This window comes from Haliotis rufescens, unplaced genomic scaffold (genome assembly GCF_023055435.1).
Source record: "Haliotis rufescens isolate VD_foot unplaced genomic scaffold, xgHalRufe1.0.p SCAF_3, whole genome shotgun sequence".
NCBI classification, from domain to species: domain Eukaryota; kingdom Metazoa; phylum Mollusca; class Gastropoda; order Lepetellida; family Haliotidae; genus Haliotis; species Haliotis rufescens.
The window spans coordinates 2169563-2193396 of NW_025964001.1; the positions used below are offsets into that span (position 1 = coordinate 2169563).

Below are 23834 nucleotides of genomic sequence, written 5' to 3' on the forward strand. Positions count from 1 at the left end.
GAACAACACTATGTATGCTTATCCATATCCTAGCTTTACGTGTTGAGAATGAACAACACTGTGTATGCTTATCCATATCCTAGCTTTACGTGTTGAGAATGAACAACACTGTGTATGCTTATCCATATCCTAGCTTTACGTGTTGGGAATGAACAACACTGTGTATGCTTATCCATATCCTAGCTTTACGTGTTGAGAATGAACAACACTATGTATGCTTATCCATATCCTAGCTTTACGTGTTGAGAATGAACAACACTGTGTATGCTTATCCATATCCTAGCTTTACGTGTTGAGAATGAACAACGCTGTGTATGCTTATCCATATCCTAGCTTTACGTGTTGAGAATGAACAACACTGTGTATGCTTATCCATATCCTAGCTTTACGTGTTGCGAATGAACAACACTGTGTATGCTTATCCATATAGTTGCTCCTTCACAACAGAATCAACGATCTGATATAAATGAACACACGAAAACAGACAAAATAGGAATAGAAACAATTATATTTAAAAAACAAACATATAACAACATAAACACGCCGTTAACACCGTTCATATTCAATCTACGTGACAACACGCTCAGCGATCATAACATACATTCATAAATAGATAAAAACAATTGTCGATCTCATGTCTCTCATTCATAGTCATTTGAAGCCCATTCTTCTTCCTGTTCCTCTTCCAAGTTCTAACACCGTCGCCACAACCATGGAGTCATTCATGTCACGTTCAGCACGCACCACGCGGTTCTTCAAACACACTGATTCCCTCAGTCTCGTTCTCAGCTGCCTGGGTGGGGCGAGGGGTGGGGCGAGGGGTGGGGGGTCGGGTAATGGCGACATTCCACCCTCGTCCCCGTCTCCGAGCTCAGCAGCAGGGTCGGCACTTACAGTGTAGGGAGTATTACCCAGAGATTCCGACGAATGTTTGAAAGGTTAGAAAAATACGATTTTTAAATGGAAATATGATGATGGTGAAAAAAGTTGGCAAGTTTTACACAGATCAAGTATGTACTATTAAGGTTTTGGTTACAGCTGACACAGACTTTACAAAAAACACATCAACATTGGAGCCACGGTCTTGCATAAGTCAACTGCAGGGCTTTGTCTTGCATTGTAAGGCACCACTTATACGTGAAGATCAGCCTTCACAGTTGTATCATGTCAGTAATATTTAAGAGCTGAATCAAAAATGGGTATAATACATTAACCATTCCTAATTAACACAATGGGTTACACAAATCTTGTAGGTCTAAGAATCCATACATCATATTTCCGTATGGGATTATTTCGCAATAAATGCAACCAGGAGTACATTGCCTAATGACGTCCATCCTTTGTATTTTCTGCACTACGCCTACACTTGACTTTAGTTATAGTACTCTATACCTTAACCGAATATATCTACAGGCCACGCTCTTACTCCAGTATTCTTCTGGGTTTACCTTTAATCCACTGGCACTCGAAATCAAGTTGTTCCACACACCGGATCTTTAATCAAGTACGCCTGCACGTGGTACCTAAATTCCAGTATTAATTCAGTACTCCCATGTTTTTAATCCAATGTCCCTACGTTTCATACAGTATTCCAATTCCCAGTGTCTTTTATTTTGTATTTCTACACCTTAATATGCCCATAATCCAATATATTTTTACCTCATATATCCGTACATTTTATCCAGTGTCCCTATCTTTAATCCTGTACTTCTACACTTTATGTCTTCAATCCAGCATCCATACTCCTTCAGTGAAGTTTGCGGATTTCCCTACGCACACAACCTTAAAACTAGACACATACATGACAGAGATGCTATTGTCGTGGATGTCGATGTAATAATGCCCCTCAGACTACTTGGTATATTCTAAACACATACTGCTATACTACTGTATACTGGCTTATCAAATACACAGTGGGTGCATATTATAAGATCAATACAATACGACTCCACTTTCCTTGTGAAAATCACCATGTTAGTTCATGATAGTGCCTCTTGTGGCAACCATTGTGGAGCAGCCTATGCCCCAGTTGTCACAGAAGAGACACCTCCCTATCAAATTCCTTTCTTCGGAAGTACCAATCTTCTCTCGTCCATGTTACCATCGTAGATACGAGTAGATCGTAGACGCAGTTTCTGACGTCACAGACGAGCTGCCAGTTGAGCCATAGTTCATACCGCAATATATCGTAAGATCGGGCATTGTCTAAAAACAGTCACAACCTTGACCTTCAGGATCTTAGGAGTCGGAGATCTTCCTGATCTTAGGGCAGACGACACTGTGGATGTTGATGACCTCTTCCAGGTGTTCCCTTTCGTCCCGCAGGCGCTGAATCTCATCCTTCAGATGATCCTGTTTGTTCTCCAGGCGGCTGATGTCCTGTGGACAAATACACCTGACCATTAGCACATCTGACCAGAACATGGGAAGTTATTCATGATCCATACTAGTTATTATAGCTACTTTCAGTTATTTAACAGCTGTGTAGGAAAATGAGGATTGGTATCCCTAGTATACACTATGCCTCTCCTCAGAACCAACCATAATGCTGAAAGGGCACACCATTGTGTCACCGTGATGATTGTGTGAAAATGTACCCCACATCGATAATGTTATCACCCACTAGTTTGTCTGATACGGCCTCAATTATTCATAGATTGTGTAATATAGCTTTTATAATACTAAATACAGCCTAAAACATCTACTCCTTGACCCAATTTCCAAATACTAACTGCAGCCTTAAAAAAACATTACTCCATGGCCCAATTTTCCAATTTGATACTTAATACAGTTTTAAAAAAACATTTCCTCCTCGGCCCAATTTTCCATACAACAGCAATGATTCCATTTCCTCGCATTAGTAAGTAACGTTTGCCATAGTCTATCAACAAAATACCTAAATCTACCTACATGTTCCAGATGCTCTGCACGCTCCCGTTTCTTGGTGCGACACTTCTGCGCAGCCACCCTGTTCTTCTCCTTGCGTTCCATGTGTAACTGGAGGTCTTCCCCTGTCAGCTGAAACAAAATGGCGGCATTGTGGAAACAGTCTACTTGCTGGAAACATCTGTGGGCGTCTGCGATTAAAGCTGATGGAAGCGGTTTGTGAGATGAAGAGTTGGACAGAGCACGTTTGAAACGTCAGCAAAGATGAGTTGACATCTTCCTCGCAGACAAAAGGAAATGGTCAAGGCGTGAGGAACATTTGGAGGTAATTTGCACTGCATCGTTAAGGCCACAACATGATTATTACATGTTTGTCATAAGTACAAATCTGTTTTGGAAATATCTAATTATGATAGTTGATTTACTGATCACTTAATTAATTCTTACGTCTCCCTACCTAAATTACCAAAATACGATGACACTTGATGTCCGGGTGCTTGTTCCATACAACATAGGACCACAAGGGAGGAATAGTGAGTTTTATTCACATTTCTATGAAAGTATTGCCATACAAAAAACAACAACAACAACAAAAATTAAAAAAACCATTATTGCCTAATCTGCTGCCTATTTCTCTGAACCTGTGTTATTTACGGAACAGATATTATTCCTGGGACGTAATATTGTAGGGTCATGTATTATTTGAAACGTACCGGTTCTTTGGGAGAGATGGATCGACTGAGGTCCACACTGATCTCCTCTTGGCCAGATGCCAGTCGTTTTGCATGAATACGTGACTTCAGTGACCCCTTGACAACATCAGTCATTGACGCTTCCAGGAAACAGTCATCAGACAGGAAGTCCAGAGAGTTGTCTCCCCCTACTGTTGAGCTGGCGGTGGATGTTGAGTTCGGGTTCCACAAAGGGTCTGACTGTGAATCCTCCTCACTGTATAAGCTCTGTAACGTCTCTTCATAGCTGGGATCGATGGTCACTTCACCGGTGTCCACTCTCAGGTCGTCGTTGCTGAAGCCGATGATAGAGTCGACGGTGTCCTGGGAGGTTGAGGGAATGGGAGAATCAGCTCGCCAATCGTCGTTCATCATGGATGTGAGCAGCTCAAACGCCAATGTTTCCCTCATAACTGTTGACAGAAAAACTAGACAGTAATGCCCGAAATCTCGATTGAATGTTTGATACCTAGCCGCGCAGGGCGGTCAGGAGCCTAATAATGAGGAAGCATACGCTCGTTATACCCAAGACCCAGGTTCGGCTCCCAACTAGGAAAAAGCCCCGTACTCGTGACCTCAGCCGTGAAATCACTGTATTATTCTGAAAGCAGCGAAAAACAATACTCACACTAACCCATTGGTTCTATATTTAAAAGAAAAATATAATAAAAATTGGTCAAGAGGCATGGTGGGTTAAGAACGGTTTTTTTCAACAGGACCCTAGGGTCAGATTCCCACCCCTCCCATGTTGTCCCGACATCTGAGTGAGTGAGTGAGTATGGTTTTACGCCGCTTGTAGCAATATTCCAGCAATATCACGGCGGGGGACACCAGAAATGGGCTTCACACATTGTACCCATGTAGGGAATCGATCCAGGCTCTTCGGCGAGACGAGCGAACGCTTAAACCACTAGGCTACCCGACCGCCCAACATCTGAGAGAAGGAGTAAGAACAACTATTTTGACAAAATAGTAATCGTAAAAAATACAATTGACTTTGAATGAGTTCATGAACCATGATATTTAAGACTTAACAAAAAAAACAAAAAAACATCTCTGTCGAAAAAAACTCCAAAGGGTACAACATTACAAGTGGAACACAGTCGATAATATCGCAGCGTTAACCAACAATGAATGAAAGTATTGATGTGTGTGTGTGTGTGTGTGTCGGGGGGGGGATTCATTCATGCTGACCCCGACCCCACAGCACGTGACGGTGGTCTGACAAGTGCCCCTCCTGAGCATACGCGGTCCAGTAACTGGGAGTGGGATTGGTAGGGGTCGCATGCCTTCGTGACAGGGTAGAGGGTTGCGCAATCAAACGTGCTGACGTCGACATACCACGATGTATGAATGAACATGTTTCGTCACCGTATAACATCATATTAAACAATATTTTATTGCAACATCAATAAACGATGAACACCGTGTAGTCAGACTCTACAACTGGGGTACCAATATGTGTCTAACGGCTAACAATTTCATACACTAAGCAATGGTAGTCAAAACAACGGCGATATCATGCTGAGTTGTAGTATTTCGCAATCCAATTTTACTCGCTTTGATAGCATTCAATGTAGATCGAGGACTTATAGCCATGGCGTGGATGCCCTTATCCAAAGCCATTCCATGTCAACTACATTTGAAGCAGATTTAATTAAATTTAAAGGTTATCGAGTAACTTTACTATTTCGTCAGTGGCATTCCTGCTGCAGTTGTGTCAAGCCGCCTACGTTAAATCACGTGCCATGCATAAACAACACTCACCTGTGATCGTCTAGAACATTCGCTTGCGTTAAACGTCTACAATTAGCACAGTAAATCCTGTCCAGTTGCTTTGGGAGGAATAAAGATTGAGAGAAGTTAGTAAAATACAGCTGACATGGACAACAGGACGAGGATATGAGTTCAATCTAAACACCAAACGACGCGGCCTGCGGTTTTATACTCGGGGAACACGTTGCTATTTTCAGTAACAGAGCCATACCCCACGTGACCAAACTGGCGATATGACGTCACAATCTAGGTCATGTATTCGTACCTGAATAATAGTAAATACACCCCAAATTATATGCAAAGAATTTCGTATCTTCTAACCGACGGTCAACTCTTTCGAATCACAACGAAACACGATCTTGATTTATTGAGGGAAATTGAAACTAGCTTTTTCATCGCTGTGGCGGGCATGTTTGTATTTAGCGGCCGGCTTGTCAATGTCATGATGGCCGAAGTGACTCACAGTCATGAATGAATTAGTCATAGCGCAGGTAAAAGGGGGTCGTCCGCTACACCGCTGCAGGGTAATAATAATATTAACTCATGCTTCTTCAATCCCAAATGCTGAAGGAAAGAGTGAGTAATTTTCAAATTCAGATATCCCAATTCCTGGGATAACAACGAGCCACGTGTACTGTGATTCCGTCACTGTTGACAGTCCCGCTCTGGGCAATGTTTAGGGAAATTTAGCATGACACACAGGGATCGGATGACTAATGCACGTTATATTGACGCCCCGTCCCCAACAGTAGATATCCCACAGCATTAGGTGGATACCTTTACTAAAGGCAGGATGGCGAGGTAATATTTTTACATATCACCATCTACTTCCATCCATGATGATTTATAGTTGATTTTGTGTTTGACAATATGCAGTTCGATGTTTCATATTTATTGTCGAATACCACCAGACAAAACCTAAATGTCTGGTTATCGGTCTTGCCCGCATGGCTTTGCTCTGTCGTTTTAAAAGTAGATTTGTGATATTGATTATTTAGTGAACTCGGATTAGGATTAACCGTTATTCCTTTATTTCAGGTAGTTTATATATAACGTACACTATCCTTTATCAATTGTGCATGTTGTGTGTGAATTATTATGAAGTCCTACAAAATGTGTTTTTTTCATGTGCGTGTTTAGGTTTGTTGTGATCGTCTTTAAAAACATGGTGTACTGGTATGGTATGTGTACCATATGATCTCTTGTTTATTTCATGGTTGTGATGATCTCTACTGCATGATCTCTTGTTAGTGTTATTGTTGTGACGGTCATGCTAAGCAAGACATGGTATTCTGTTTGTTGATATGTGTATTTCTTTGTATCTATAGTAACCTGATTGTTTGTAAACATAGACATCGGTGTAATAGGCACGTGAAGCACATTCTGATAATCAATGTTACCATGACTACTAAGCTCTTGGAATCAGGTCGGAATGAAAGCTGATGATGAGACACTGTACACAGTGTTCAAGGATGACGGCATTCCACGTGTAATTTGTAATACGTTATAAATAACTATGAACATTTGCTGACTCACATCCTATCTTCGCGCATGCTCAGTGTCCCGCGGCTCTTGACAGGGGATTCCCCTTGTGCCAGTTACCTGATCACGTGATAAGACACCGCCCGAACCGGCTTTTGTTCAGTGCAGCTTGTTATGCATATAACGCTGTCGGCTTTCGAAGCAAATTTAATATGTGTAGTATATTACTACATGGTAATATAATTGATAAGTACAGCGCTGGCCGATATTTTGAACGGTGTCCACATATCATATGGCATAGTACATAATCTCACCATCAACACACATACTGCGCATTCAAGGAAAGCTCTGACAAAAGGATTATGACGAAATATGTCTTTCATTTTGCGTGTACCATGCAGTAAATAGTGTTTATTATCAATTGATGTTTTAAAGGAAAGTGTCAGTTTGATAGTAGAAGGCAGAATGAAGGTAGAGGAAATATGAAAAATTGATTTTCGTGATAAAAGAGAATTTTCGTTATTTCCGTTTCCGTGAGCTAGATGTTAGTTTTCTATGTTGTGTCATCAGAACATACACGAGACTCTTGTTTCTCATAATTCATTGTAGGTAGAGGGGGTAGATTTATATATTTTTTTTATTTATCATTATCGAACTAAAAAAATAGTTTAACCAATTTTCTCCTTTGCGAACTGTTGCCTCTTATTTTCATCTATGAAATAAAAACGTATGACCAACACTCGGAAATAGCAGCGGAACGAAATAAATTGTAAAATGTTTTATTTTTCAATGTGTGGAATCGGTCGAATTAAATGGTCTACCTCAAGACAAACATCAATCTCATGTTCGGCTATTTCCGCCAAGCCCGGTTATGCCAGCGCCCTCTGTTGGCAGATTGGACAAATATATATAAAATAACCCGAAAATATTATGCTAATATTTCTTTTCGGGTTGAGCACCGACTGTGTACAACTGTGATGTATTTATGTGTCAGCGATTAACCAAAGCCTTATTAGGACCAGTGTTTTATTGAACTGAGAGCATCATCTTTTTGGTGATATTGCTTTCTTATCGCAACATTTACGATGTCTTCACAAATTCACAAATATCAATCTGTGTACAACTGTGATGTATTTATGTGTCAGCGATTAACCAAAGCCTTGTTAGGACCAGTGTTTTATTGAACTGAGAGCATCATCTTTTTGGTGATATTGCTTTCTTATCTCAACATTTACGATGTCTTCACAAATTCACAAATATCAATCTGTGTACAACTGTGATGTATTTATGTGTCAGCGATTAACCAAAGCCTTGTTAGGACCAGTGTTTTATTGAACTGAGAGCATCATCTTTTTGGTGATATTTCTTTCTTATCGCAACATTGACGATGTCTTCTCTTGTGTTTGAGCTGCGGAAGGCCATACAGGTTTGTTCTCGGACGTTGTGTGAGCTTTCATGTTTCTGCATGTCGTGTGCTTGCTCTGTGGTGGGGTCATAGCAATGCATTTCGTTCTTTCTCGTGGGGTGGCAGTGTTGTGTCTGTGTTTAATACACTTTATCATATGCACGATGGATACATTTATAAATATGCTTGTGGTTGCACAAAGAGGTAATTATATTACATCATCGTCAGTGTTCCTCGTCTGTGTTGTAATTTAAAATATATGTTATCGATTCTTTCTTGTTAAGAAGAGAGTAAATATCTTAGATTGTACGTACGCTTCGAAGTTGTGATACGTCAGCCCTGCCGATGCACTGTATGTGCTCGACAAGATCTCAAGAGTTACCCCCCTTACAGTTTCTTTGGTTGGAAGTGTTTCAACAAGTGCAACTTTTTGTAGCCTTGGTAATATTAACGTAACAGTTGTTTTATATCTCTCAATGTGTTCTTTTGCAATATGGTAATAATTTTGACGTTACATGGCGTCAATTTGCGATGGTTTATTTGAACTTTAAAACACGTATTTCCATGGGAATTTTACCTGACCTTTGACATCTTAAAGTTGTTCAATACAACTGCAGTTTAAACTTGTCCTTGGTGACATATAAATGTCACATAATATCCCTAATCTTTCTGATCACGACTACATGTAGTATGGAATTCATAAACTGAAAACACAATAATGTCATTGGCTTTTTAATCAACTTTTAATTAAATATAAAATAAAAAAACCCGTTCATTTCAATGCATTTTATAACTTTCATTTACACGTCTACACAATCTTTCCCAGATAACTAGATGCAATTAAGAAGTAAATTTTAAGAATTAGGATACTTCTAACAATTGCGTATATATATATATATATATATATATATATATATATATATATATATATATATATATATATATATATTACCCAGTCCACGACAGCATACTTGACGTGACTTTAAGGTCAATTTTAATTTTTTTACGTTTAATCAAAACAGTCCACCTCCCCAAAATCTACCCCCAACAACTCTACAAATCTACCTCCAACCCCTCGAGCCCCTCTGGTTTTCAGAATTGTGGATCTAATCTGAACTTATAGTTTTGTTAACTGTAGATGCAAGAGTTTAAACGGACGTACCTTGGTGTACACGGGAAGCCATATGTGTTGACTGTGGGAAAGTCCCGTTTTGCAGACTACACATTCATGTTCGTGAAATTATATGTCGATGTGCATGAAATACGTTCTGGCGGTGCATAGCCATATAAGGTTGGGGCATTTAAACTGGGTCATAATCGAGACACGTCTTATCCCATAGTGCGCTATTTACCCAGCTGATATTTCCATAAATGGGTTTGTGATCACAACATCGGGTCTGTCCGTACATACACGCCGTACGGTCTGGTCCACACCGTCCGAACCTCTCCATGGATGCCCTTGTAAGGCAACCAGGATCTGCCTTATTTGGCAGTGCTCCGTCAGGTGGACTATTGATTGTTGCTGTCGGTGACTGGTGTCACGTGATGTACTATGGTATCATTGATAGCTGCAAATGTGTTGTTTATGGGTTGTCTGGTGTTGGAGATGTGGACATGACACTTGTAAGTATTTCTTTTAATGTCAACCTAACTTTTCTATTAATATATTTTCAATTTCAAATATCAATCTCTCATTTCATTTTCGTCACATATTCGTCATATATTTGTCAATAATACTATCAAAAGATCATCGCTCTCTCATTCTCTCTCTCTCTCTCTCTCTCTCTCTCTCTCTCTCTCTCTCTCTCTCTCTCTGGTATACAAACACAACGCACAAATCAATGCATTACTTATGATTTGTTATATTCTTTCATACTTTACAGAACACTTATAGCAATGTATTGCAGAGCTGCGCCTAATATAAGGTTACTATTATATCAATAAGTAAAACAATTCAGCCTTGTATAGACGCTACTGTGAATAAAGTATTCAGAAACCGAGAACAATCACTTATACCGATATTTGCACATCTGCATGTCAGCGAATCTCAAATCTGATTGGTCAGATATGAAGTCACATTGCTTCAATATTCATGACATTACGAGTGAGTGAGTGAGTTTGGTTTTACGCCGCTTTTAGCAATATTCCAGCAATATCACGGAGGGGGACACCAGAAATGGGCTTCACACATTGTACCCATGTCGGGATTCGCACCCAGGTCTTCGGCGTGACGAGCGAACGCTTTAACCACTAGGCAACCCGACCACCCCTCATGACATTACGATATGACGTAAACAAGTGTTCATGAAGTCACAAATTGATAACATCACGATATGACGTTAACAAGTATTCATGAAGTCACAAATTGATAACATTACGATATGACGTTAACAAGTATTCATGAAGTCACAGATTGATAACATTACGATATGACGTTAACAAGTATTCATGTAGTCACAAATTGATAACATTACGATATGACGTTAACAAGTATTCATAAAGTCACAGATTTGATAACATCACGATATGACGCTAACAAGTATTCATGAAGCCACAGATTGATAACATCACGATATGACGCTAACAAGTATTCATGAAGCCACAGATTGATAACATTACGATATGACGTTAACAAGTGTTCATGAAGTCACAGATTGATAACATTACGATATGACGTTAACAAGTGTTAATGAAGTCACAGATTAATAACATTACGATATGACGCTAACAAGTGTTCATGAAATCACAGATTGATAACATTACGATATGACGTTAACAAATGTTCATGAAGTCACAGATTGATAACGTTACGATATGACGTTAACAAGTGTTCATGAAGTCACAGATTGATAACATTACGATATGACCTTAACAAATGTTCATGAAGTCACAGATTGATAACATTACGATATGACGTTAACAAGTGTTCATGAAGTCCCAGATTGATACAATTACGATATGACGTTAACAAGTGTTAATGACGTCGCAGATTGATAACATTACGATATGACGTTAGCAAGTGTTCATGAAGTCACATTTTTGATAACATTACGATATGACGTTAACAAATGTTCATGAAGTCACAGAATGATAACATTACGATATGACGTTGACAAGTGTTCATGAAGTCACAGATTGATAACATTACGATATGACGTTAACAAGTGTTCATGAAGTCCCAGATTGATAACATTACGATATGACGTTGACAAGTGTTCATGAAGTCACAGATTGATAACATTACGATATGACGTGAACAGGTGTTCATGAAGTCATAGATTGATAACATTACGATATGACGTTAACAAGTGTTCATGAAGTCACAGATTGATAACATTACGAAATGACGTTAACAAATGTTCATGATGTCACAGATTTGATAACATCACGATATGACGATAACAAGTGTTCATGAAGTCACAGATTGATAACATTACGAAATGACGTTAACAAATGTTCATGAAGTCACAGATTTGATTACATCACGATATGACGATAACAAGTGTTCATGAAGTCACAGATTGATAACATTGTGTTATCTAAACAATGGGTGCAGCACCACAACAGGGTTGACTTTTCACACGCTTACCTCAGTTTCTAACTCAAAATTTATAACTTAACAAAATCCTTTAATTGTCCTATAAATATTCATATAATATAGTACGAAACATATCACCTTTAGAGATAGAGCTATCTAAGCAATCGGTTTGACCCCGAACTCGTTCCTGTCGCTATGATAATGTTACCGAAACACACGAGGGCTGCTTTCACGACCTCCTAGTTTATTGTTGTGTATTACAGAGACCTCGTATATGGCCGCTGTCTGTTATCACACAGCTTTTTATAGCATTCTGTTTGTCACATTTACTCGTGTATTTGTACAAGACAAAGTATCATTATCCCCCAACCACGCAATCAAGCATGACATTTATTACCGGATGCATGTAGTTGTGAATATACACGCATTGGGTGTCTATTTGACGGGTGTACTGACGCCAGGTGTTCGTCGCGGGCACACTACACACTACACACATATGACAGTGAATACACGTTACCTTGTACATCTCGTGTCGCCAAGGTCGGGTACCGCCAACAGTGAAACTGGGTTGTGTTGGGCGCTCTGGCCCCTTTAGGAATCACGTGACTTGCCAAGGGGACTGCACGTTTGGAAGCTGTTGGGGTGCATATACGTTTAGAACGACGGTCAAGATAAAAAGATTGCGGAAATATTTCGTGTTTGAAAATGTAAATTCTCTTTACAAGTTTAAATATTCCGGTTTCGAGGGAAGTGCTATAGCATACAAGTTCTGCTACATATTAATGGTGGTTTTCTGATACAGGTTTAATAAACCTTATCCCTGCCTCTTTATGTTATTGTGTTCATTAGAATAATACACTTGTGAATTTATGTAAGAGTAGAGGGGAAAAGCACTTAAGAGAATACTGGTTTAGAAAAAAAGTAATATGGCTTGATATTCAGTCAGTCATTTTCAAGACATTAATGGTGTTTTACAATAATAACCAAAACTCGTGTCTAAATGTTTGTCAGCATATATGAGCTCTGGGTAATACTGCCCAGAATTGGTACTATATAGATCTATAGTACTACATGCATTATAAGGAATCGTTATATAATCTGTACCATATAGAATCGGTATAGAATCTGTACCATTCAGAATCGCCAAAATCGGTACAACATAAAATAGGTATAATAAACTAACAACAAAATAATTTTTACCTCTTAGTTTAATTTTATCATAATCATAATTAAATATATATCTTATATTAGCGATGTCGTATGAACTGTGCTGGCGATTAGTCAGAATTCACAGAATACTTCTTCTTGGTATAAATATTATAGAACATAATTTGATTTAAAACATTTAAAAATAAAAAAACAAACTATTCGCATAATACACAACTGCTGATGGGTATCTTAGAAATCTTATCTTTAAAAATAAAAATATTTGCTTTTTTCAGCTCAAACTTACATATAAGACATGGTAGGGGTCATTGTCATAGACATAGTCACATTTAACTTCAGTTCTTTCCTTTTTTATTTACATAAAAAACAACAACTCCGTATCCTTTCTTTTGCCCCTCAGTATAAAATCTGTATTATACAGAGTCGCTATATACATTCTGTACTTTGCCAAATCGCTATACAGTCTGCACAATACAAAATCGATACTATACAGAACCGCTATATAATTGCCGGGACATTGCCGAACCAGACTTGTACTGACTCACTCATTCTGTACAGAAAACACTGTGGGTTGATGAGAGGAAGGAAACATATGGTTATAAAAATAAATACATTTTCGTGATAAACGTAACAGTACTTTTTTTCAAAGTAGTGGACACATTTTATGATGAGAAGCTGCTATAATAATTTGACGACTCGGATTGTTTAAGATTTCATGAATTCATATTTTAATACAATTAAGGCGTGTTTATTTATACACGTGTACTGTTTGTTAAGCGTTGTTTCGTTGTTTATTCCTGTTGATTTATAGTCAAGTACACATTCATACACAACTCCTTAAACGCCAAACACTGACGTATCGAGTTAACGAAGTAATTTTCCGGCTCCGGGAATTCCTTTAAATAATTATCATTATTTAACTTAGAATCTGTCGAATATTATGTGTAAAAGGTCGGTTGTCTCGAACATATTTTGTGTCGAAAATGACAAATGAAAGTAGTGGGTCATGCTTCTACACTTTCAAAAAAAGAAGTTGTCAGAAATCATCTCAAACGAAGTATGACGGATCCGCAGCTGTTGATGTTGGGGATGACGTTTAGAATCTGTTTTCGGATGTGTCCAACACGCGGATAAGTCGAACGTTATCTTAGGAACTTACGGACCACGGAGACCCAACCGAATCAGAGGTAAAATGGATGCATTTTTAACGCTTGACTTATATATCCATTAAGCGTAGGTTCATAAGGGGAGATAACCCTTATTGGGGACAGGATGGCATTCTACAGATTAGAACATTAAGCCTTTTGTATGTACTTGGTAGCCGTATCTGAGTCACTGCTAGGACATTAACCAACATAACGACTATAATTCTTCATATACTTTTACTGGCGCTTCGGACAATACTGTAAGCGATTTTTCCCGCGAACCTGTTGTGGGGTCTTCAGTCTGTTTCCAACATAAACTGCCGACGCGTCTATTTTACCTTATAAGCCCATCTATCAATTATTGTTTCATAATCCATATAATTATTATAAAACACGATAAAATATTTAGTAGAACAGAGACAATATTACTTTAGACCTCACATAAACTCAGAGACCATGTGGCCTCTGATAAACTGTACCCAGGATGCCGGAGTGGGAGAAAGCAAGACACAAGTTACTGCTAGCCGGAACAACAAGCACGGGCATCTTCCATGGGTGGAATCGAACCCGAGAGTTATACGTAACAAGCCAACGCATTAGCTACTGGGCTACCCCAAATCCGAAATAAACAGTCTTGACGTAATAACTATTAACCATAACCCCAGTTTGATATGCGATCGACGCCTTCACCACTATGAGAAACATTCTTATCTGCCCTGATATACGAAGGAACAAAATTTCATTTCTGAAATGACAGCCTTTAATGACAACATGTTGATAAGTTTGATATCAATAAACTGATGATATACATGGGATAAGACACACGTTATGGTATCTATACATTTCTTTCGGCTGAATATGAAGAGAGTTTAGTGTGGTCCATACACAATTTCTTTAGGTTAGTCGGTAACGACATACGCAAGGACCTGTCAATCACTTGTGTTTATTTCATAGTTATCCTGATGCATTATTACGAAAGCCTAATGGTGCCACTTTGGTAGCATAATTTCTAGTAGTTCTCGTTGTGTCGGTTATTTAAATAGATATACTGCTGGAAATGAATAAGGGAAGACGTTGTAGACACAGTGAAATGATATGCTATCATGGGTTCCTATCCTTCTCTACCAAATGCGCGTTGGAAACATCTCACTGAATTCTGACTTGTTGAATTTGTATGCGCGTTATTTCAAATGTACTGACATTAAAGCTAATTTCTCTATATTTTTCATTGTTCCCTTATTCGTAACCATCAGTATATATCGAAATTCCGACTTTTTTCTTGTAATTTCAATTATTTTCTCGTTATTTCAGCAAGTTGTTGTTTCTTGTTTCAATTATTTAATTTTAATTAGAAGTTACGACTTTTCTTTCTCCTTATTTCGATTGTTTTGTCATAACTTCTATTTTCTTGAATTTTTTTTTTTTTCGAAATTTCGATTTAAAAAATGAAATTATGCATCCAAAGTGGCACCAACAGTCTTTCGTACCATGTAGGCTTAAGTATATGTACTATGATGTTATGAGTACTTTTAACGTGTATATTTACATGCATTTGGTGATGAACAACGTAAATGTTAATTTTGATATAAATATGTAATCATATCATCTGGAATTTTCCACGTTATACTTACTGATTTTTGGAATACTTCTTAAAGACTTGCATTTCCATTTATTCAATCATTGCAAACAGAATTAAATACGACCGAACTATACAAGTATGCTTTACATACGTTTGTATGCTCTTTTCTTCACGTACTTCATCAAATTCAAATCACGTACTTCATATGCAAGTGGTCTAAATAACGCTACATAACAAATAAAGATAAAGAGACAAAATATGTCAAAAGTGCGCAACATGCTTGATAAGAACCATATAATCTAATAGTCAGTATTTTAATATGTAGGTCATCAAAATATATATTAATTTCATATCAAATCTTAGCTGAGAAGCGTATGATTATGACTAGAGATTCCTTTGATTTGTAAACATGAGCTACGATTATTGTTCTTAAATTGATAACAAATCATATTTCTTATAAACCGCTGACGATGATATTTGAGCACCCACAACACCTGATGTATGTAAAACACGAGAATACTTTGTCCAGTGAAAAACCGAGCTGTAGTTTGGAAACGTGACATTTGGTATCCGCATTTCACAACTTTTGAGGTACAATTGGGCATGTTCTTTCTATGACGATTTCAAAGCGTCATGAGACTCTTGCACCAAAGTTGTTTGATCAAGGTTACGACATTCAAGGTCTCAGCAAAGCTTTCAAAAAGTTTTATGGTGGACATGTGGAGGACAATTCCAAATTTGAAGCATCAGTGACCAAAATATGTCCCATGCAATTCCCTGTTTTGACTTGTTCCATATGTTCACGTGTTTTTTTCAGGTTAACAATTGACTTGCCTTGGGATGTTTTTGTGACGGTTGCAGGATACGCTCACCTTTTCGCGAACACTTGGTATATCATCACTGTTTCACAGCTATTCATACACCCATGCTCATGTCATATTCGGAATTGTACAACCCACTCTGCTTTAGCAGAATTTTTTTATGATTATGGAAACTTTTATTTTGTCGCTATTACTTGTTTTATTCTGTCAAGAGATTGATCATTCGCTTAAACCATTTTTATCCAATTGTGTGCTTAATATAGTGAGAATATCAATTAATCCGGATTTTATTTCCTGTCTACTTCTTATTTATTGATTATCTTTTTACAATGGGAGTCGAGTTACACGACGTACACGTTATGGTACGGGGTGCGTATTCGCAAGTCTAGATTAGACTAGATGTCTTATATATACTGAAGTGGGGCTTGTGACTATCCCTACCAAGTTAAACAGGCTGCAACTAATTTCCATTGCAAGAAAAGGATACAGTCGTTTTGCAAATGCCTCAGACACCACGCGCTGAATAGACTAATAATTATGACTGATAACATCAACCCCGCCGTTATAAGCTTCACATTCTCAAGCGGGTGACCAGGAACCAATGTAGGATTATACTGACACGCAGCATTGATGTTTACGGAGGCCACCCTTAATGTCACTTACCCGTGTTACCTGGCACCTGTGTCACAGCTGCAGTGATGATGGCGCCAGCATTACACCCGTGCAAGCATGTACCACTGACTGTGTATTCATTCTGTAAAACATTGTCGTGGATTTTACGTGAACACCACAGCGCTATCAACCAATCACAGAGTTGCTTTTGAAATACTGACCAATCGGATAATGTAGGGGAAGAATGCTTATATCGATTACCCAATAGCATTTTCCTTCCGCCAATGTGAATGACACAACCAATATGTTGGAATTCCCAGCGAATTTCCTCGCCGTATGACATGGAATGTAATGACAAATACCTTATTTGGTATACAATTTCCTTTTTCAATATTTTAATAACTGTGAAACATGCATATGGAAAGTTAAAAACACCAAACCTTTTCACCATAGCTCAACACACCTTCATATTTCCTTTTCATCTTTTAAATTAGTGTTTTGATATCAGCATGATATGCATTTAAAAAACAAACATGACTTCTATAACATATAATTATATGCGCAACATGAAATTTACACTCGTTTTCAAAAGAACCGCAGAATCAGCAGTTTCTTGTTCCGTCATTTCGACAGTCAACACGACAGTCTTCGGATCCAGGGTCTGCGCAGGTGGACCGACCTTGGGGTCCCCAGGAGACGAACATACCCACGGAAATACTGTCTCGCTCACCCATCTTCATATACACCTGTCACATCACTTCATTGCTGTGTCAAAGCAAGGAGAGAACTTTGCCTTATGCAATATCACAAACATTTCACAAGTTCGCGAAGGCTTCAAAAGTGACTATTTCGATTTTCAAGATATGTAAAAATATCCTTTCACTGGGGTGTGTGGTTTGAGATTTTGAATCGCACCCATGTTGAAACGATGTCATAATACGACATGTTTTAATTTGATGCATACACACACATCTAACTTTATGCATACACACACACGCACATCTGACTGGATGCATACACGTATTTCTAGCTGAATGCATACTCGTCCATCTGACTGGATGCATACACACAAATTTTACTGGATGCATACACACACGCACATCTGACAGGATGCATACACACACGCACATCTGACTGGATGCATAACTTATTTCTAGCTGAACGCATACACACCCATCCGACTGGATGCATACACGTGGACGCACATCTAACTGGATGCACACACGCGCATTTTACTGGATTCATACACGCACATCTGATTGGATGCATACAAGTGGACGCACATCTTACTGGATGCATACACACACATCTGACTGGATGCATACACGTGGACGCACATCTTACTGGATGCATACACGTGGACGGACATCTTACTGGATGCATACACGCGCATTTTACTGGATGTATACACACACATCTTACTGGATGCATACAGGTGGACGCACATCTTACTGGATGCATACATGCACACCTTACTGGATGCATACACGCGCATTTTACTGGATGCATACACACACATCTGACTGGATGCATACACGTGGACGCACATCTTACTGGATGCATACACGCGCATTTTACTAGATACATACACACACACATCTGACTGGATGCATACACGTGGACGCACATCTTACTGGATGCATACACGCGCATTTTACTGGATACATACACACACATCTGACTGGATGCATACACGTGGACGCACATCTTACTGGATGCATACACGCGCATTTTACTGGATACATACACACACATCTGACTGGATGCATACACGTGGACGCACATCTTACTGGATGCATACACACACATCTGACTGGATGCATACACACACATCTTACTGGATGCATACACGTGGACGCACATCTTACTAGATGCATACACGCGCATTTTACTGGATGCATACACGCACATCTTACTGGATGCATACACGTGGACGCACATCTTACTGGATGCATAAACGCGCATTTTACTGGATACATACATACACATCTGACTGGATGCATACACGTGGACGCACATCTTACTTGATGCATACTGGATGCATACACGCACGTCTTACTAGATGCATACACGCGCATTTTACTGGATACATACACACACATCTGACTGGATGCATACACGTGGACGCACATCTTACTGGATGTATACACGTGGACGCACATCTTACTGGATGCATACACGTGGACGCACATCTTACTGGATGCATACACACACATCTGACTGGATGTATACACGTGGACACACATCTTACTGGATGCATACACACACATCTGACTGGATGCATACACACACATCTTACTGGATGCATACACGTGGACACACATCTTACTGGATGCATACACACACATCTTACTGGATGTATACACGTGGACGCACATCTTACTGGATGCATACACACACATCTTACTGGATGCATACACACACATCTGACTGGATGCATACACGTGTACAGACATCTTACTGGATGCATACACACACATCTGACTGGATGCATACACACACATCTGACTGGATGCATACACGTGTACAGACATCTTACTGGATGCATACACACACATCTTACTGGATGCATACACACACATCTTACTGGATGTATACACGTGGACACACATCTTACTGGATGCATACACGTGGACGCACATCTTACTGGATGCATACACACACATCTGACTGGATGCATACACACACATCTGACTGGATGCATACACGTGGACGCACATCTTACTGGATGCATACACACACATCTGACTGGATGCATACACACACATCTGACTGGATGCATACACGTGTACAGACATCTTACTGGATGCATACACACACATCTGACTGGATGCATACACGTGGACACACATCTTACTGGATGCATACACACACATCTGACTGGATGCATACACGTGTACAGACATCTTACTGGATGCATACACACACATCTGACTGGATGCATACACGTGGACGCACATCTTACTGGATGCATACACACACATCTGACTGGATGCATACACACACATCTGACTGGATGCATACACGTGTACAGACATCTTACTGGATGCATACACACACATCTGACTGGATGCATACACGTGGACACACATCTTACTGGATGCATACACGTGGACGGACATCTTACTGGATGCATACACACACATCTGACTGGATGCATACACGTGGACGCACATCTTACTGGATGCATACACACACATCTGACTGGATGCATACACGTGGACGCACATCTTACTGGATGCATACACGTGGACGCACATCTTACTGGATGCATACACCCACAAAGACACAAGTGACACCAACAACATACAGACCTGAAACAGACTACACTTGACCTGGAGACAATGTAACTTGAAGATGCACCCCCGTGACGTGTACCTGAACACCTCGGTTATTGTCAACATTCTTGGCGAACACATGGAGAACTGGGTTATATTTTACAGCCGCTTCATTTAGTTAAGGCAACGCATTTAACAGTATTCAAATGGACACAATGAAAGTATTTACACCAATCTTACATCTGCTATTTCGTGACAGAGGGAGGTTCACACATATAGGTTCATTCATTATGTGTCTATGTCGTTTGCAATACCAATACCAAGTGTAGCTGTTCTTTGATGAAATTATTATGTAAGTTGAGAATACAAACATGATTCTGTCATTGTACGCGTGGCTGTAAGCATGTAAGTTGAGAATACATACAGTATTCTGTCATTGTACACGTGACTGTAAGCATGTGAGTTGATAATACATACGTGATTCTGTCATTGTACACGTGGCTGTAAGCATGTAAGTTGAGAACACATACATGATTCTGTCATTGTACACGTGACTGTAAGCATGTAAGTTGATAATATATACATGATTCTGTCATTGTACACGTGGCTGTAAGCATGTAAGTTGATAATATATACATGATTCTGTCATTGTACACGTGACTGTAAGCATGTAAGTTGATAATATATACATGATTCTGTCATTGTACACGTGGCTGTAAGTATGTAAGTTGATAATACATACATGAATCTGTCATTGTACACGTGACTGTAAGCATGTAAGTTGATAATATATACATGATTCTGTCATTGTACACGTGGCTGTAAGCATGTAAGTTGATAATTCATACATGAATCTGTCATTGTACACGTGGCTGTAAGCATGTAAGTTGATAATATATACATGATTCTGTCATTGTACACGTGGCTGTAAGCATGTAAGTTGAGAATACATACATGATTCTGTCATTGTACACGTGACTGTAAGCATGTGAGTTGATAATACATACGTGATTCTGTCATTGTACACGTGGCTGTAAGCATGTAAGTTGAGAACACATACATGATTCTGTCATTGTACACGTGACTGTAAGCTTGTAAGTTGATAATATATACATGATTCTGTCATTGTACACGTGGCTGTAAGCATGTAAGTTGATAATATATACATGATTCTGTCATTGTACACGTGACTGTAAGCATGTAAGTTGATAATATATACATGATTCTGTCATTGTACACGTGGCTGTAAGTATGTAAGTTGATAATACATACATGAATCTGTCATTGTACACGTGACTGTAAGCATGTAAGTTGATAATATATACATGATTCTGTCATTGTACACGTGGCTGTAAGCATGTAAGTTGATAATATATACATGATTCTGTCATTGTACACGTGGCTGTAAGCATGTAAGTTGATAATATATACATGATTCTGTCATTGTACACGTGACTGTAAGCATGTAAGTTGATAATATATACATGATTCTGTCATTGTACACGTGGCTGTCAGTATGTAAGTTGATAATACATACATGAATCTGTCATTGTACACGTGACTGTAAGCATGTAAGTTGATAATATATACATGATTCTGTCATTGTACACGTGGCTGTAAGCATGTAAGTTGATAATATATACATGATTCTGTCATTGTACACGTGACTGTAAGCATCTAAGTTGATAATATATACATGATTCTGTCATTGTACACGTGGCTGTAAGTATGTAAGTTGATAATACATACATGAATCTGTCATTGTACACGTGACTGTAAGCATGTAAGTTGATAATATATACATGATTCTGTCATTGTACACGTGGCTGTAAGCATGTAAGTTGATAATATATACATGATTCTGTCATTGTACACGTGGCTGTAAGCATGTAAGTTGATAATATATACATGATTCTGTCATTGTACACGTGACTGTAAGCATGTAAGTTGATAATATATACATGATTCTGTCATTGTACACGTGGCTGTAAGTATGTAAGTTGATAATACATACATGAATCTGTCATTGTACACGTGACTGTAAGCATGTAAGTTGATAATATATACATGATTCTGTCATTGTACACGTGGCTGTAAGCATGTAAGTTGATAATATATACATGATTCTGTCATTGTACACGTGACTGTAAGCATGTAAGTTGATAATATATACATGATTCTGTCATTGTACACGTGGCTGTAAGCATGTAAGTTGAGAATACAAACATGACTCTGTCATTGTACACGTGGCTGTAAGCATGTAAGTTGAGAATACAAACATGATTCTGTCATTGTACACGTGACTGTAAGCATGTAAGTTGAGAACACAAACAGGTTTCTGCCATTGTACACGTGACTAAGTATGTTAATTTAGATTACATTGCTTCTGCCAGTGTCCAATTGGTTGCAACAAATATACCGTTTTGTAACAATACACGATATAAGTTAGTAATACTAGACGGAATACCGTTCTGTTCAAGTCGGTTTATGAAGGGTATTTGTTATCAAACAGAAAACGGTAACACGTAAAACGGAACACCAGTAACATGGGATTGGACAATTCAGGGGCACAGCAGGGGCGACAACTCTGAGTTGTTTCTTGACTGAATCTTCTGCAAGCCACACTAAAAACTACCATTTTGAATTATCAACTTTACAAATTAAGCACGCTTCCTATATCCCCATATTGCCTGTTACGCATGTATACGTCATTTATAGTCGTGATATACCGGTAATTGCGTGCATCAAACTAGATAAATCACACCCTTAATTAATGACTTCACATTTTAACGGCAGCGGAGCAAATGTGTGAAGCGCACGTAAAAGTATCTTGAACTGGATCATATGGCTGCTTCCAAAACAAACAACATTGATGGTTATAAGGATTTATTTCAAGACATGATCAATGGAAGAACCATGTTTGATTCGGGATTGCATAGAAATCAAGTTCCATATTTTCCAAATAGTTAATTAGACCTCGAAAAGATTGCCAATCCAACTGTACGCAGCTAACAGCTCTCATCAATATATCAACAACATGACGCCGGTCTGTAAATAACGGACAAGGCAGTGATTGATATCATGCGCTGCTACCGACTAAATGTGTATTGTATGGCCGTGTGAACGCTTCACAACACAGTTAGTCAGTCTTAGTGGAGTCACACATTACGAGAAGTTTTTGGACTGTGCAGACACAGCGCCATGTTAAAAGAATATCACACTCACGCACGCACACACACAAACACACACATTCACACATACACACGCACGCACGCACGCACGCACGCACGCGCGCGCGCGCGCACACACACACACACAAGGAGGATAATCTAGAAGAATGTGATTCGAACACATAATACGACCATGGAGTCGATCCTGCAACGACCAAGGGACGCAATCGTGTTTTGACCATTA

General features: G+C 38.9%; 1 protein-coding gene across 1 annotated transcript; it reads right to left on the reverse strand.

Annotated features, from left to right (window-relative positions):
- Positions 1-490: 490 nt before the first annotated feature.
- LOC124148491 (activating transcription factor 3-like) lies at positions 491-12467 on the reverse strand. Its single transcript, XM_046519601.2, has 4 exons — positions 12336-12467; positions 3600-4030; positions 2911-3018; positions 491-2379 (listed from the first exon to the last, which is right to left on the reverse strand). The coding sequence occupies exons 2-4, from the start codon at positions 4026-4028 to the stop codon at positions 2239-2241; spliced, it is 678 nt and encodes a 225-aa protein (XP_046375557.2). The 5' UTR covers positions 4029-4030; positions 12336-12467; the 3' UTR covers positions 491-2238.
- Between the last annotated feature and the right edge of the window lie 11367 nt (positions 12468-23834).